This window comes from Macaca thibetana, chromosome 6, assembly GCF_024542745.1.
Source record: "Macaca thibetana thibetana isolate TM-01 chromosome 6, ASM2454274v1, whole genome shotgun sequence".
NCBI classification, from domain to species: Eukaryota; Metazoa; Chordata; class Mammalia; order Primates; family Cercopithecidae; genus Macaca; species Macaca thibetana.
In genome coordinates, this window is record NC_065583.1 from 4,387,620 (window position 1) to 4,404,433 (window position 16,814).

Consider the following 16,814-nt stretch of genomic DNA (forward strand, 5'->3'; position numbering starts at 1 on the left):
GTGGCTCAAGCCTGTAATCCCAGCACTTTGGGAGGCTGAGGTCGGCAGATCACATGAGGTCAGGAGATCGAGACCATCCTGGCCAACATGGTGAAATCCTGTCTCTACTAAAAATACAAAATTAGCCAGGCATGGTGGTGCATGCCTGTAATCTCACTCAGAAGGCTGAGGCAGGAGAATCACTTGAAACCAGGAGGTAGAGGTTGCAGTGAGCCGAGATCGCGCTACTGCACTCCAGCCTGGATAACAAGAGCGAAACTCCATCTCAAAAAAAAAAAAAAAAAAGAGAAAGAAAAAAAAGGATTAAGATGGAGAGTTGAGGCCGGGCACAGTGGCTCATGCCTGTAATCCCAGCACTTTGGGAAGCCGAGGCGGGAGGATCATGAGGTCAGGAGATCGAGACCATCCTGGCCAACATGGTGAAACCCCATCTCTACTAAAATTACAAAACAAATTAGCCAGGTGTAGTGGAATGCACTTGTAGTCCCAGCTACTCAGGAGGCTGAGGCAGGAAAATCGCTTGAACCCGGGAGGCGGAGACTACAGTGAGCCAAGATCACACCACTGTACTCCAGCCTGGGCGGCAGAGCCTGACTCTGTCTCAAACCAAAAAAAAAAAAAAAAAACCAGAGAGAGAAATTCTTCTAGTCCCTCCTGCACTTTCCATTAAACCCATTTCAACAGTGTTACAGAAACATCAAGGGGAATCTAAGAGATATTTCTTAAAACATTCTAGGATATTTATGCTAGTTAACAATATGAAAGATGGAGTTTTGAAGACTGCCTCAATGAGCTTTTTTGACTGCCTGATTGAGTTGGAGAAGCTCTGCCATCAAAACTGCTTGCAGCCTAATACTAAAAGAAGAGATAGTATGATTACAACAGAAAGGTCTGAAATTCTCATAAGTTGGAACACTTACAACAAAATTTATAATGGATAAAGTTCATGTTGTAGGTTTTATTTCAAAAATGAAATATAAAAATACAGGAAAAGAGCTGATGTTATTATTACTACTATTATTTTAAGAGACATGGTCTCTCGCTGTTGCCCAGGCTACAGTGCCTGGTGTGAGCAACAGCTTACTGTCGCCACAACCTCTCGGGCTCAAGGGATCTTCCCACATCAGCTTAACAAGTAGCTGTGACTATAGAAATACACCACCATGCCTAGCTTATTTTTTTTTTAATTGTAGATAGAGACAGGGTCTCACTAAGTGCCAAGCCTGGTCTGGATGGAACACCTGGCCTCAAGTGTTATCTTATCTTGGCCTCCCAAAACACTGGAATTGCAGTTGTGGACCACCATGATCGGCCTGATATTATTTTGAAAGCAGCTTATTTTTAAATCTTACAAGCAAATTGAGCAACCTATGGGATTACAATGGCCACATGGCTAAAATAAGCTAACATATTGCTAGATTTACTTGTTAGAAAATTTAATAATCGTAGGCCACATGAAATATAATATTCCCATGATACTCTTTGCTCATCTTCACATTTCTTCTATAAAACAGGAATACTACAGATAATAACCTAACTCTCTGTAATGCTTTAGCAAGATTACAGGTAGCATTCCTACTAAAAGCCCTGGTAGATGTTCAACTTATGAATATTTTATCTGTTTGAGGAAGCAGATTTTGGGCAAACCAGTTTTAAAACTTGTACCTCACTGGTCTGGTTTACACATGTAACAATTTTTATGGTTAACAGACAAAGCGCTTCAAACTTACTACTGCATTACATTTTTTAAATCTCAAAAATACTCACCTCCACCAAAATCTTTTGAATAAGATGTGGCACAAGATTCAGTTATGCCATTCTCCAGGTGACCAGCTTCATAGCACTACAAGTAAGTGAAAACAACACCATTTACAGAGGAATTAAAAAATAAACCCTTTATTTTATATGCCAAAGTCTGAATTGTCAGCTGCCACGGATATTGAATTTTGACTTGTTTTAGCAATTAAAAACATCAACATGACCATAGTAAAGGGTTGAACAGAAACTTCAGGGGGAAAGGAATCAGATTTAAAAAGACTGGGCACGGTGGCTCACACCTGTAATACTAGCACTTTGGGAGGCTGGGGTGGATCACCTGAGGTTAGGAGTTCAAGACCAACCTGACCAACATGGAGAAACCCCGTCACTACTAAAAATACAAAATTAGTCAGGGGTGGTGGCACATGCCTGTAATCCCAGCTACTCAGGAGGCTGAGGCAGGAGAATTGCTTGAACTCGGGAGGCAGAGGCTGCGGTGAGCCAAGATTGCACCATTGCACTCCAGCCTGGGCAACAAAAGCGAGACTCCGTCTTTAAAAAAAAATGTTCCAACAGACCTGTGAACACCACATACTCCTTAAGAAAAAATAAAGACTTGCCAGAAATTTCCAACATATAGACTAGATACACAATGCTTTCCGTGACTGAAGTGGAGAAAGAGAAGGGGTATGTACAGGCTCAATTTTATGGCAGTCCACCCTGTTCTTAAAATCCATCTTCCTGGCCGAGTGCAGTGGCTCATGCCTGTAATCTCAGTCCTTTCGGAGGCCGAGGAGAGCAGATCACCTGAGGTCAGGAATTTGAATCCAGCCTGGCCAACCACGGCCAACATGGTGAAACCCCATTTCTACTAAAAATACAAAATTTAGCTAGGTACAGTGGCTGGCACACGCCCGTAATCCCAGCTACTAGGGAGGCTGAGGCAGGAGAATTGTTTGAATCCGGGAAGGCGGAGGTTGCCCTGAGCCAAGATCGCGCCACTGTACTACAGCCTGGGAGACAGAGCAAGTCTCAAAAAAAAAAAAAAAAGAAGAAGAAAAATAATCCATCTTCCTACAATTGTATTCACAGCTATTAGATTTAACACAGACCTGTTTACTTGGTGAACTGTATATTAAACAGTTCTAAAATACTGAATGGCATGCCAACCTAAAATGACTTCAGATCAATCCAAATTAAAGCAACATTAAAACTCAAAACAAATACTCAACATCAGGAGTCTAATCAAGAGCCAAACATTTTATTCACCCACTACTAATACTTGTATGAATCAGTTCCATCCCAAGCAAATGTCTTTTCCTACAAGAATGATAATATTCTTCATCATAACTGTAAAACAACATTTAGTGGTTACAAAAAGTCAGTATAATAAAGGCCATTCTAGTCATGTGTGGTGGCTCATGCCTGTAATCCCAGCACTTTGGGAGGCTGAGGCAGGCAGATCACCTGAGGTTGGGAGTTCGAGACCAGTCTGACTACTATGGAGAAACCCCGTCTCTACTAAAAATATAAAAAATTAGCCAAGCATAGAGGCATATCCCTGTAATCCCAGCTACTGGGGAGGCTGGGGTAGGAGAATTGCTTGAACCTGGGAGGCGGAGGTTGCAGTGAGCCGAGAATGCACCATGCACTCCAGCTGTGGCAACAAGAGTGAAACTTTGTCTCAAATAAATAAATAAATAATAAAGGCCATTCTTGCTGTAGACTTCCTAATGTTCGGGACTTAAACAAGATAAAATACAGTTGTGAATTTCTGAATGCTCATTTTATCATATTAATAAACCATAAGACTGCAATTCTCCTCATGTTCTGTATATATCAGAAGTCTAACCATGTCAAGTAAAATGAATGGGCAAATGTTAGGTATCCAATTCAACAAAACGAGACTCCTAGACAAATCCACAAAATACATTTCCGTAATTTTTTTTTAAAATAGCAATCATTTTATTTAGATAACAAATTAGTTCACTGTTTAACAGTTACTCAAAAGCTGTGGAACAAAATAATTACAATGCTCCCCAAACTACAGTCAGAGAATAATGCAGGAAATATTCTCATTTCTATTATGATCAATTTTATAACTTAAAATAAAATTAACAGCACGCACACAAACACACACGCACACACACACAACAATCATACCATATGAATAAAAATCAAACTGTTCTGTTTAGAATGAAAAAGACCAAAGAACTTCTTAGCGGATGTGACTAAGATGCTAGTAACTTACTTTGTGTATATAGTCTAGTGTGGATATACATTAAGCCAGAGTACCCTTAAAGCACTACCAGAACAGATCATTTCTCATTCTGTTTGACATACTGATTAATCCACCTGCAGACAGTGTGGTGGTGTGCCTGGTAAACTAAAATGGAACTGAATCATGGCTTTAGCCTTACGACAAAATATACCTCAGAGTAACCAGGACTTCAACAATGAAGTAGGCCAGGTCAGATGGCAGGATAGACTCCCAAACAGACAAGAGGACACTTTTCTCCAGAGTTTAGTGCTAGCCATAACCAATAATTCTGATTTTCTCTTGCTCTGGTCCCAAATTCAATGGCAACCCCCCTCCCCAAAAGTAAAAATTCAACAGTGACAAAGAGTTATTAAGTATAATTAATACTTCAAAGACACTGGGAATCTGAGAGAGGGTGAGGATAAATATCAGGGAATTATTATTTTTTTTTTTTTTTGAGAGAGAGAGTGAGTCTTGCTCTGTCACCTAGGCTGGAGTGCAGCAGCGTGACCTCAGCTCACTGCAACCTCTGCCTCCCAGGTTCCAGCAGTTCTCCTGTCTCAGCTTCCCGAATAGCTGGGATTACAGGCAGGTACCACGACGCCCAGATATATATATATATATATATATATATTTTTTTTTTTTTTGGTATTATTAGTAGAGACAGGGTTTCACAATGTTGGCCAGGCTGGTCTCCAACTCCTGACCTCAAGTGATCTGCCCGCCTTGGCCTCCCAAAGTGCTGGGATTACAGACATGAGCCACTGCGCCCAGCCATCACACTAGATTTCTTAAATAAAACACAAAATGTATTCATCACATAAAAAAAAAAAATTGAAGCTCTGTCTCTACCAAAAAAAAATACAAAAAATTAACTGGGGAGCCTGGGAGGCAGAGATTACAGTGAGCCAAAATTATGCTGCTGCACTCCAGCCTGGGTGACAGAATCAGACCCTGTCTCAAAAAAAAAAAACAAAACAAAAGGGCTACGACGACACGGCAATAGGATACAGAAGACTAGTGGTGCTTGAGATAGTAGTTTAGTAGAAAACAGGATTTGAACCCAGAAAAGAAATCATAACAAACACAAACTTAATCTTCAATGCATTTAAAAAATTTTTTCACTTGGAAAGGAAACCTGAAACCAGTTTATATACATACATGATCACACAACTGCAAAACAGTCTTTCATGTAGGAACTCTCAGATCATGTATGCCTGCTGACAGACACACTAATTTCTATATGTACATACATCGATGTTATAACTACTACTCAAAATGTCATTTTTTAAATTCCTCATTTCCTGAGTTTCTTTCTTTTAGAACTTACAAAAATAACATACCTTTTTAGAAAGGCCAAGGTCCCCCTTCTTGGGCATAAATCCAGGGTCTAAATCATTGGATTCAAGAAGTTTCTTAGTTGGTTTTCTTTGACGTTTACTTTCATAATTTCCTGAAATGCATGTATCTTTACATTAGATGGTTTAGAAACTGGGCATAAGTTAATTTTTTAAAAATCTGTATACCACAAAAAATGAATCTCAATGTTTTTGATGTTTTCCCCATCATCTTATGGGAAGAGGCAGGAGGGTAATTTACTTATTATAAAATATTAGTAAACAAAACAAGTAAATAGTTCTCAATGCAAGCACAAACTAATGTGAGGGATGTGTGTGTGGTGACTTTAAATCACAAAATAACTAAGGGAGAAATCAAAAGGACAGAATTCTCTTTATAGCAACCAATTGTTGGTGAGGACAAAATAAGAAGTGGAGTGAAACAGAGCTTGGATAATGGTCATAAATGGACCAAGATTACAGTTCCTGCTCTGCCCCTAAGTAAATAAAATTCAGTAGGTAAAAGATAATTCATAGGATCACTCAAGAATTATATAAAAGAGCTGACTTAATAGAGTTTGGCACGTAGTAGGTACTGAAATAATAACTATCTTTACTATTCTTTCAAAAATCTTTTTTATTATACCCAACTAGTTTAAGCACAATTGGAATCGTTTCTTTAAGTAGTAACATCAAAAGCTACTGTTGATAATGTTAAAAAGTTACATCTAAATGTAAAGGGGTACAGAAAAGAGGATTCTTCCCATTCCTTGACTGACTATAATATTCAATAGTTACGAGGTGAATTAGAGACAATATGTTTAGATCCAACTCTCCCCAGGTGATATATAAAGAATCATCAAGTGAGAAGTAACTGGTAATTAACTTCTAATGAACTGGTAATTACTATGTTGTCAGGTATATCATATTATACATTAATACATTATGATCTCCATTTTACAAATGAGGAAACAAGTTCAGAGATTAAACAACTTCCCAAGTAACACAAGGATTGGTGGAGCCAGCACTTGAAGCATCATGCTTTTTCCACTAATGTGCAGTGCCCCTCTTGAAGCCCTGTTATCCTGGTTGTTAATTTACACAGTGGCTGATCAACAATCATGAAGAGCAACACTGGAGCAAGGAGCATATTTATTAAAAATACATCTTGATAGCGTGCCACAATTCGTGGTTAGTAACTATATCTAATTAGCCATCATTTTAAGTATTTCCCAGGACAAAGGGGGGTAGTTTATTGTATACAGATAAAATGTTGGCTTTACATCAAAACATACTAAAATCTCCTGCTTCCTCTAATCATATCTGCTCAAATACTGAGACCCCAACCCCACCTTACCTGGCGTTTTAACTAGCAATTCCTCAGACTCAAGGGCAGGCCGTGGAGAGACTTCCGGAGCCACAGGCACAGACAAGGTCAGCTGCGGCAACTCAGCATGTCCACCTCCAAGTTCTGACTGAGCCAAGGGGCCCTCCAAAAACGGAGCCTCCCTTTCAAGAACTGGAGGCTCTTCTTTGGTTGAAATCAAAGAATTCTCGTCCACCTGCTTGTTCTGAGCACTAGATCGACCTCGGGCTAGAAGGCTTTCCTCTTCACAGCGGGAACTTACCTAAGAACAAAAAATAAAAATAGAGTCCACAGGCCAAAACTGTTGTAATTTAAGTGTCAAAAAGAATAACGCACTTTAAAAGGAATGAAATTCTGACAAAGGCTACAAAAAGTAGATGAACCTTGAAGACATTATGTATTCTAAGGGAAATTACTTAGACACAAAGAACAAAAATCATATGATTTCAAGTATATGAGGTATCTAGAATAAGAAAATTCTTAAGACAGAAAATAGAATGGCAATTGCCAGGGGCTGAGCAGAAAAGGGAGTTATTGGTTAGGGGGTATTGACTTTTAGCTTGGAAAGATGAAAAAAAGTATGGAGATGGATGGTGGAGATGGTTGCACAACAATGTAACTGTGCTTCATGCCACTGAACTGTACACTTAAAAATGGATAGGCCGGGCAGGGTGGCTCACGCCTGTAATCCCAGCACTTTGGGAGGCCGAGGCGGGCGAATCATGAGGTCAGGAGATCGAGACCATCCTGGCGAACACGGTGAAACCCCGTCTCTACTAAAAATGCAAAAAAATTAGCCGGGCGTGGTGGCGGGCGACTGTAGTCCCAGTTTCTAGGGAGGCTGAGACAGGAGAATGGCGTGAACTCCGGAGGCGGTGGAGCTTGCAATGAGCGGAGATCGCGCCACTGCACTCCAGCCTGGGCGACAGAGCGAGACTCCGTCTCAAAAAAAAAAAAGGATAAAATAGGCCGGACACAGTGGCTCATGCCTATAATCCCAGAACTTTGGGAGGCCGAGGTGGGCAGATCACGAGGTCAGGAGATCAAGACCACCCTCGCTAACACGGTGAAACTCCATCTATACCTAAAAATGAAAAAACTTAGCCAGGCATGGTGGCAGGCACCTGTAGTCCCAGCTACTCGGGAGGCTGAGACAGGAGAATGGTGTGAACCCAGGAGCTTGCAGTGAGCCAAGATCACGCCACTGCACTCCAGCCTGGGTGACAGAGTGAGACTCCGTCTCAAAAAAATAAAAAAATAAAAAATAAATAAATAAATAAAAAAGAATAAAATAAAATTTGTGTTATACATATATATATATATAAATCAAAATTAAATGAAGTTGACTGAGACACTGAAGCTATAATATTGATAAGTCCACAACAATAATTCAAAAGCAGGGGGAAAAGACTGCTCTAATGTCTCCAATTAAAACAACTACTAATGAACTCTTTAATGTTACAACTGGTAATTAATGGGAAAGAAAGAAGCACTTATTCTGCCTTTCAAGTATTTCAGGACAATAATAGAGTCCAGTTAATGAAAGAGACTATCAGTTAATAAAAATAGAGAAAGTAATAAAATCTGAAAGTCTTCATTTTGTAACCTCTAATGATATTATTGATATAGGTAAAGATCTTCAACTGGGGTTTTCAAAAAAACCATCAGGGAAGCTGGGCATGGTGGCTCACACCTGTAATCCCGACACTCTGGGAGGTTGAGCCAGAAAGATCACTGGAGCCCAGGAATTCGAGATCAGCCAGGGCAACACAGTGGGACACTGCCTCTACAAAAAAATTGTTGTTAAAACTTAGCCAGGTGTGGTAGTGTGCACCTGTGGTCCCAACTACTCAGGAGGCTGAGATGGAAGGACTGCTTAAACCCAGGAGGTCAAGGCTGTAGTGAACCGTGTTTATGCATCTCTGCACTCCAGCTTGGGCAAGATGCTGCCTCAAAAATTTTTTTTTTTTTTTTTTTTTTTTTTTTTGAGACAGAGTCTTGCTCTGTCGGTCGGGCTGGAATGCAGTGGCCGGATCTCAGCTCACTGCAAGCTCCGCCTCCTGGGTTTACGCCATTCTCCCGCCTCAGCCTCCCAAGTAGCTGGGACCACAGGTGCCCGCCACCTCGCCCGGCTAGTTTTTTGTATTTTTTTAGTAGAGACGGAGTTTCACCATGTTAGCCAGGATGGTCTCGATCTCCTGACCAAGTGATCTGCCCGTCTCGGCCTCCCAAAGTGCTGGGATTACAGGCTTGAGCCACCGCGCCCGGCCGCTGTCTCAATTTTAAAAAAGAAAGAACAAACTGTCAGGGAATGGCTGATGGGAATAAAACATTCCTTTTTTTAACCCTCTAGTATGCAATTATATATTACACATCATCATCTCTGATATAGTCTAGCTAAAAATGTTCAACTTCAATCTATCAAACTGATAGGTTCTATCTTCCCCTTTACAGAGAACAGGAGATAGAGAAAACAATCTAACTGACACCTATAAGGAAGCAATTACACAAATACAGAAAGTAGATAACTTTACATGTCACTCTCTTATAGACATGATCATGATCGTGAAAAAAGGGATTATTCTGAATTCAAAGTGATTTGAGAACCATAACAACCAGTTACAATGAGCAGTCCTAGACTGAGTCCTGGTATGAATAATCCAAAGGTAAAGGTTAGGGGATAACTGGTGAAATTTGAAAGACAGTTGATGTCAGATAAACAGATCTTATATAAGATGTAAATATGTTAAACTGATTATAAAGGAAAATGCTCTTTTTTTTTTTTTTTGAGACGGAGTCTCGTTCTATCACCCAGGCTGGCGTGCAGTGGCCTGATCTCGGCTCACTGCAAGCTCCACCTCCCGGGTTCACACCATTCTCCTGCCTCAGGCTTCTGAGCAGCTTGGGACCACAGGTGCCTGCCACCATGCCCAGCTAATTTTTTGTATTTTTTTAGTAGAGACGAGGTTTCACCATATTAGCCAGTATGGTCTCGATCTCCTGACCTCGTGATCTGCCCACCTCGGCCTCCCAAAGTGCTGGGATTATAGGCGTGAGCCACCGCGCCTGGCAAATGCTCCATTTTTAAACTACATATTAAACTATGTAGGGTAGAATGTCAAAATGTCTCTTAAATACTGCATTTTTTAAAAACTGAATTAAAAAATAAGACAAATAAGATATATTTACTTTTGAAATTAGGGTCAGACTATATATATTTCACTTTATATCCTATATATTTACTTAAGATTAAATCATAACAATATTCCTAAGTCATTAAATACTCTTTGAAGGCAAAGAGGGAAAAATATATACATAAAGAAATACAATATGTAGACTCATTTATATATTTCCTGAATAACCACTAAATCCTAAGTACTGTGCTAGAAGCTAAGAATAAAAAACAAGATCCCAGTTAAACAAATTATTGTTTCATGAAGGTAAAGTATGACACTGAAGATAAAATTGCAGTTTCCTAAGGACCAGTGAAAGTTTGCCGAAATTTTGCAACATACCTTGTGCACCTGCTCCTGTACCTTCTTTTGTTTTTTCTTAGGAGCAAATATCTGATCATATTCTTCTGTATATTCCAAAAGCCACTTGCTTGGCTTCCTAAGGCGTTTCTTCTCTGACCGCACAGCTAAAAGATGATAAACACATTCAATATTAATCAAAAAGCTTCAGGAAAACCCACTGTTTTTATGAGACCATCTGATACTCCCAAAAGTAACCAGACGGGAAACCACATAGTAAAATAGACTATGGCTTAAGATGCAAAAGGCACAAAATGGCTTATGTTTTCTCATATGCAAAAGGAGCTAGGGGAGACAAAAGGGCTTGTGTTACCTTATATATGTATATTATAGAATATATGTGGCCCATCCAATATTGAGGAAAAGGTTAAATTTAAAGCCAGGTCTTATGGTCACTGACACCTGTACATATAAAGCCAATATATACCAAAAAGAAAAAAAAAAGAAATAGCATCTAGAACAGGTTAACGGGTAAAATACATCTTGAGTTACAGGTTAAGTATGCTTTATCTGAAATGCTTGGGATCTGAAGTGATTCAGAATTTTTCTTATTTTGGAATATTTGCATATATATAGTAAGTTATCTTGGGGATGGGACCCAAGTTGAAACACCAAATTCATTTATGTATTATATACATCTTTTATACACACAGCCTGAAGGTAACTTTACAAAATATTTATTTTCTGCATTATACAAAGTTTGTGTACAGTGAACCATAAGAAAGCAAAAGTATCATTATCTCAGCCACCCATGTGGAATATCTGTGGTTGTTTGGCATTACCATCATTACTGCCTCTGAATTTATATGCTACTGACAGGCAAACATTTTCTTACACTTATTCACACATAAGTACTTAACAGTAAAAATATGACATGCCATTAATACAGTGAGAAAGTAATGTGGTTCAGGGTAGCTAAGCAGCACAGGAGCATCACTAGAATACTTGTATCAGCTCATAAAAAACAGTAATTACAACGTCAGGCTTTGTGTCTCCATCTACGATGCTGTGTTTTGATTAAAAGGTTACTGTATACTGTTTTATTTTATAAGGTAAGAAGAAACATCATCAGCAGCAGTTGAGAAGCCAGGAAGTCCTCTAGGAATAAAGAGGCATTCTGTGGGATGGCTTTTTAAAATGTTTCCTCTAAAGTCATCTGTCTCATTGACAAGTATTGTCTAGAAAGATCTCATTTTATCCATTTATTTACTTTTTGAGACGGGGTCTAGCTCTGTCACCCAGGCAGGGGTGCAGTGGCATGATCTCAGCTCACTACAACCTTCGCCTGCCAGGATCAAGCAACTCTCCTGCCTCAGCCTCCTGAGTAGTTAGGATTACAGGCGCCTGCCACCACATCCGGCTAATTTTGTATTTTTAGTAGAGACAGCGTTTCACCATGTTGGCCAGGCTGTTCTCGAACTCCTGACCTCATGTGATCTGCCCGCCTTGGACTCCCAAAGTGCTGGGATTACAGGCACGAGACACTGCACCCGGCCCAAGGCTCTCATTTTATAAACTGACATGATTTCTTTTTCTGTTATGAACGAACACTGCTCTGGTCCTTCAATAAGCCCATCACATACATTAACCATGTCATCTATAGGTACTTTTTCTGTAGTGTTAATGTCATCTTCATTATCACAATCACCCTGATTCAGATCTATCACCATGGTTGAACAAAGAAACTGGAGCCTCTCTGTCAATATTAAAAGCTTTCTTGTTATCCACTTCTTCCAGCTTACTGACAAACTGAAGGTATACTTTTTACATATGTAAGCATGTTACATATTTTTCTCACTTTACTGAAGAAGGTCATCAAAATCACCACCTTGTTCATTATCATCAGTGAACACAGTTGAAGGTCAGAAGTTGTGCCAGGCATGCACAGCTGTACCTTTAGTCACTGTGTTCCAGGCACTGACAACAGCATATATGGCATCCTTCACTTCTTTTGAAACCCTTTCACACGCATACATCTATTCACAGCTGCCAGCGTATTGTTCAAGAAAGCATTTTTATATTTACTCTTCATCAATCTAGGGATTCCCTGGTCATATGGCAGTGAAGTCACACTTCAGGGAAAGCACGTGGCATAAACATTATTTTTGATAAAACTTCAGCTGCAGGATGAGCCGAAGAGTTTTCAAGGAGGAACAGTCATCATCCAGTCCAGCTTCCCTGAAATAAGCACCAACTACTGCTACAAAATGTTTGTGGAACCAATCAGAAAATATGTCCCTAGATACCCATGCCTTTCTGTTAGCATAATAACGAACTGGTAAGAAATTCATGCCTGTGGGTCAGGTGTGGTGGCTCAGGAGTTCAAGACCAGCCTGGCCAATGTGGTGAAAGCCTGTCTCCACTTAAAAAGAAAAAAAATTAGCCGGGCATGGTGGCTCACGTCTATAATGCAAGCTACTCCAGATGCTGAGGCACGAGAATCACTTGAACCCGGGAGGCAGAAGTTGCAGTGAGCCAAGATCTAGCCACTGCACTCCAAGCTGGGTGACAGAGCCAAACTTTAAAAAAAAAAAAATTCATGCCTTGGGACTCAGTGCAGTGGCTCACGCCTGTAATCATAGCACTTAGGGAAGCCAATGCAGGAAGATCACTTGAGCCCAGGAGCTCAATACCAGCCTAGTTAACATAGTGAGACCCCATCTCTACTAAAAATAAAAAAAATTAGCCAAGCATAGTAGCACATAGCTGTAATCCCAGCCACCAGGGAGGAATGCTTGAGTCTGGAAGATCAAGGATACTGTGAGCCGTAATTGAGCACTGCACTTAAGCCTGGACAACAGAGCGAGACTATCTCCAAAAAAAGAAAATAAAATAAATTCACGCCTTGAAATCACTAAGAGTAAGAACACAAGCTTTTGCCTATCATAGCAAGTTTACACTTACACATGCCTGCTTAATTAGCACATCCCAGCACAGTTATTCTGTCCTAGTCATCCTGAATTCCTGTAGGGGCTATCTCATCAGCTGCAGGCAGTGTCCTTCTGGGACAGTAACACCAAAACAGTGATTTTTTCACTAGCATTATTATATACTGGTTCTAGTGGCAGATTTTCATCAACAATAACCTCAGCAAAGTCACCAATGAATCTCTGCTGCTTCAAGATCAGCAGATGCTTTATCACCACAAATTTCTCTCTCTCTCTCTTTTTTTTTTAAGACAGAGTTTTTCGCTCTTGTTGCCCAGGCTGGAGTGCAATGACATGATCTCGGCTCACTGCAACCTCCGTCTCCCGGGTTCAACTGATTCTCCTGCCTCACCCTCCCAAGTAACTGGGATCATGGGCACATGCCACCACGCCCAGCTAATCTTTATATTTTTAGTAGAGATGGGGTTTCACCACATCGGCCAAGCTGGTCTCAAACTCCAGACCTCACGTGATCTGCCTGCCTCGGCCTCCCAAAGTTCTGGGATTATAGGCATAGGCCACCATTCCTGGCCCCATCACCACAAATATTTAAAAGGTCAATACCATGATTTTTCAGAAATTTCTGCAACCAGCCTGTTGAATATTCACAGTTCCTTTCAATTTTCAGTTCATCATGATATATCTTTATTTCATGATTAGTACACAGTAAGTTGCATGTGTTCACTGCACTGCTGATAGATCCACTCTCAATACACAATGGAGATCTTCATTATTAGTTTCATGTAGTGTTTTTCTATATTTCATTAACTTTTGTTAATCACCTTCAGCATAGAACATCAACAGTTATCCTCCTGTTTCTTCATATCATACATGGTGGTCATTCTAATACCATACTCTTCTGTAAGATGTTTCACACTTACACCACTGTCTAGTTTCTCCAAGAGCCTGACTTACTTTCTGCGCAATACATAAATTCTTCCTCTTTTCTTATTATTCTTATCCATGGTGATATCTTCAGGCTTTCTGAAAAGTTCAACAAAATCTTTATACCACAAAACAGGAAAAGAAATTGTTTTAAATTTAAAAACACAATTGCCCCATGTGGGTTATTTTGGAAAACTTTCTGTTGGTGCATCCAGCCTGCATGTGTGCCATTTTATCACCTTTTACGGGTATAATTGCATGGGAAAATCCGGCCATGAACGTAAAAGATACATCTAAGCTGAAGGGGGCTGGAAGGATAGTTTTTCCCTGGGGGACGTTGAATAAACTGTGCTGTGTGTTCCTGTGTTCTGACTGACGCATTGCATGAGGTCAACTGTGGAATTTTCCACTTGTGGCATTATGTCAACATTCAAAAAGATTTCAATTTTGGAGCATTTTGGATTTTCGGATTAGGAATGCTCAACCTGCATTTTAAACAATATATCGGCCAGGCGCGGTGGCTCAAGCCTGTAATCCCAGCACTTTGGGAGGCGGAGACGGGCGGATCACAAGGTCAGGAGATCGAGACCATCCTGGCTAACACGGTGAAACCCTGTCTCTACTAAAAAGTACAAAAAAACTAGCCGGGCGAGGTGGCGGGCGCCTGTAGTCCCAGCTACTTGGGAGGCTGAGGCAGGAGAACGGCGTAAACTCGGGAGGGGGAGCTTGCAGTGAGCTGAGATCCGGCCACTGCACTCCAGCCCGGGTAACAGAGCGAGACTCCGTCTCAGAAAAAAAAACAAAAGCAAAAACAAAAAAACAATATATCTATGGATTATGTAGAATATCAGAATGACATTTCAACAGAATATTATATAATTGACACTACCATATAAATTTCAAAACCACTTTACAAACAATTCATCAATTTAGTATCATATGGTTGTATTTATTGTCTCATGCTAAAAAACTGAGAACTATACATCTAAACAGAATTATCAAAAAACATAAAAGGCATGGGAGGCCAAGATGAGCAGATGGTTTGAGTCCAGGAGTTCAAGAACAGCCTGGGCAACAAAGTGAGACCATGCCTCTATTAAACATAAAACAATAGCTGCCTGTGATGGCACACACCTGTGGTCCCAACTACATGGGAGACTGAAGCAGGAGGATGGCTTCAGCCCAGGAGATAGGGGCTGCAGTAAGCCAAGATAGTGCCAGCGCACTCAAGCCTGAATGACACAGTGAAACCCTATCTGTAAATATAAAATAATAATATATATAATTAATTATATGTAATTATCCAAATAACACAAAAGTGTATGTCATATACGCAAAAGGCAGGAGAATAAGATTTAATATATATGCAATTGCTTTATGGATCAAAAGAAAAGAAAAAAATTGAAAGATTAAAAATGGAATCTTCGGTACATCCTTTAAAAAAATCTTGTCACGGGTCGGGCGCAGTGGCTCATGCCTGTAATCCCAGCACTTTGGGAGGCCGAGGTCGGTGAATCACCTGAGGTCAGGAGTTCAAGACCAGCCTGGCCAACATGGAAAAATCCTGTCTCTACTAAAAATACAGAAATTGTGTAGTGGCACACGCCTGTAGTCCCAGCTACTCAGGAGGGTGAGGCAGGAGAACTGCTTGAACCCGGAAGGTGGAGGCTGTAGTGAGTTGAGATTGCGCCACCGAACTTTAGCCTCTGTCTCAAAAAATAATAATCTTGTCGTGTTTTATGATCAAAATATCAAAGCATACATATTTCTTCAAAGTAATGGTGAAAACAGCTAGGCAAAGTGGCCCACGCCTGTAATCCAAGTACTTTCGAAGGGACAGGCAGGAGGATTACTTGAACCCAGGAGAGTTCAACACAAGCCTGGGGAACATGGTGAGACCTCATCCTTATAAAAAGTTAAAATATTAGCTAGGCGTGGTGGCACGTGCCTGTAGTCCCAGCTATTTGGGAGGTTGAGGTGGGAGGATCGCTTGAACCCAGGAGTTCGAGGCTGCAATGAGCTAGGATTGTGCCACTGCACTCCAGCCTGGACAACAGAACAAAACCCTGTCTCAAAGTGGGGGCAGGGTGGTGACTTACACAAACCCATCAAATTAGTTAATTATTGAGGTGGCAAGGTCATAATTCCATCCCAAAGTTTCTCAAAACTCCCCACGAACACTCTTCATTAAAACAGGTCCCTATGCTATCATATCATGCCCCTTTTCCCCCTCCATCACTACCCGCCTCACACAAATTGGATCTCAATCCTAGACAGTCTCCCTCCTTTGTCTTCTTCTTGGCATGTTCCATAGGCTAAGTCTTGTTGCGTTTCCTTTTTTTGAGACAGAGTCTTGCTTTGTCGCCCAGGTTGAAGTGCAATGATGTGATCTCAGTTCACTGCAACCTCCACTTCATGGGTTCAAGTGATTCTTGTGCCTCAGTCTCCCGAGTAGCTGGGACTACAGGTACATGCCACCATGCCTGGCTAATTTTTTGTATTTTTTAGTAGACAGACAGGGTTTCATCATGTTGGCCCAGCTGGTCTCAAACTCCTGACCTCAGGTGATCTGCTCGCCTCAGCCTCCCAAAGTGCTGGGATTATAGGCTTGAACCACCATGCCCGGCCACGTTTCCTCTTATAATTGCTGTTTCCACTCTACCTTTGGGGTTTGCTTCTCTCATAGAGTAACTTCTCAGACTAGGCTTCAATCCTCCAGTTCTCTATTTCCTTGCAGCTCACAATGAA

The 16,814-nt window shown here is 40.7% G+C and overlaps 1 protein-coding gene across 7 annotated transcripts in view; it reads right to left on the reverse strand.

Annotated features, from left to right (window-relative positions):
• The window catches only part of NSD1 (nuclear receptor binding SET domain protein 1), a 178,691-nt gene that overhangs the window by 56,819 nt on the left and 105,058 nt on the right, over window positions 1-16,814 (reverse strand). For all 7 annotated transcript variants that reach the window (XM_050793152.1, XM_050793156.1, XM_050793155.1 and 4 more), the window contains 4 exons: window positions 10,237-10,361; window positions 6,713-6,983; window positions 5,362-5,471; window positions 1,768-1,843 (listed from right to left, as the gene is read on the reverse strand). In XM_050793152.1, coding sequence (XP_050649109.1) covers window positions 1,768-1,843; window positions 5,362-5,471; window positions 6,713-6,983; window positions 10,237-10,361 — 582 coding nt within the window. The remainder of the gene's footprint in view (window positions 1-1,767; window positions 1,844-5,361; window positions 5,472-6,712; window positions 6,984-10,236; window positions 10,362-16,814) is intronic.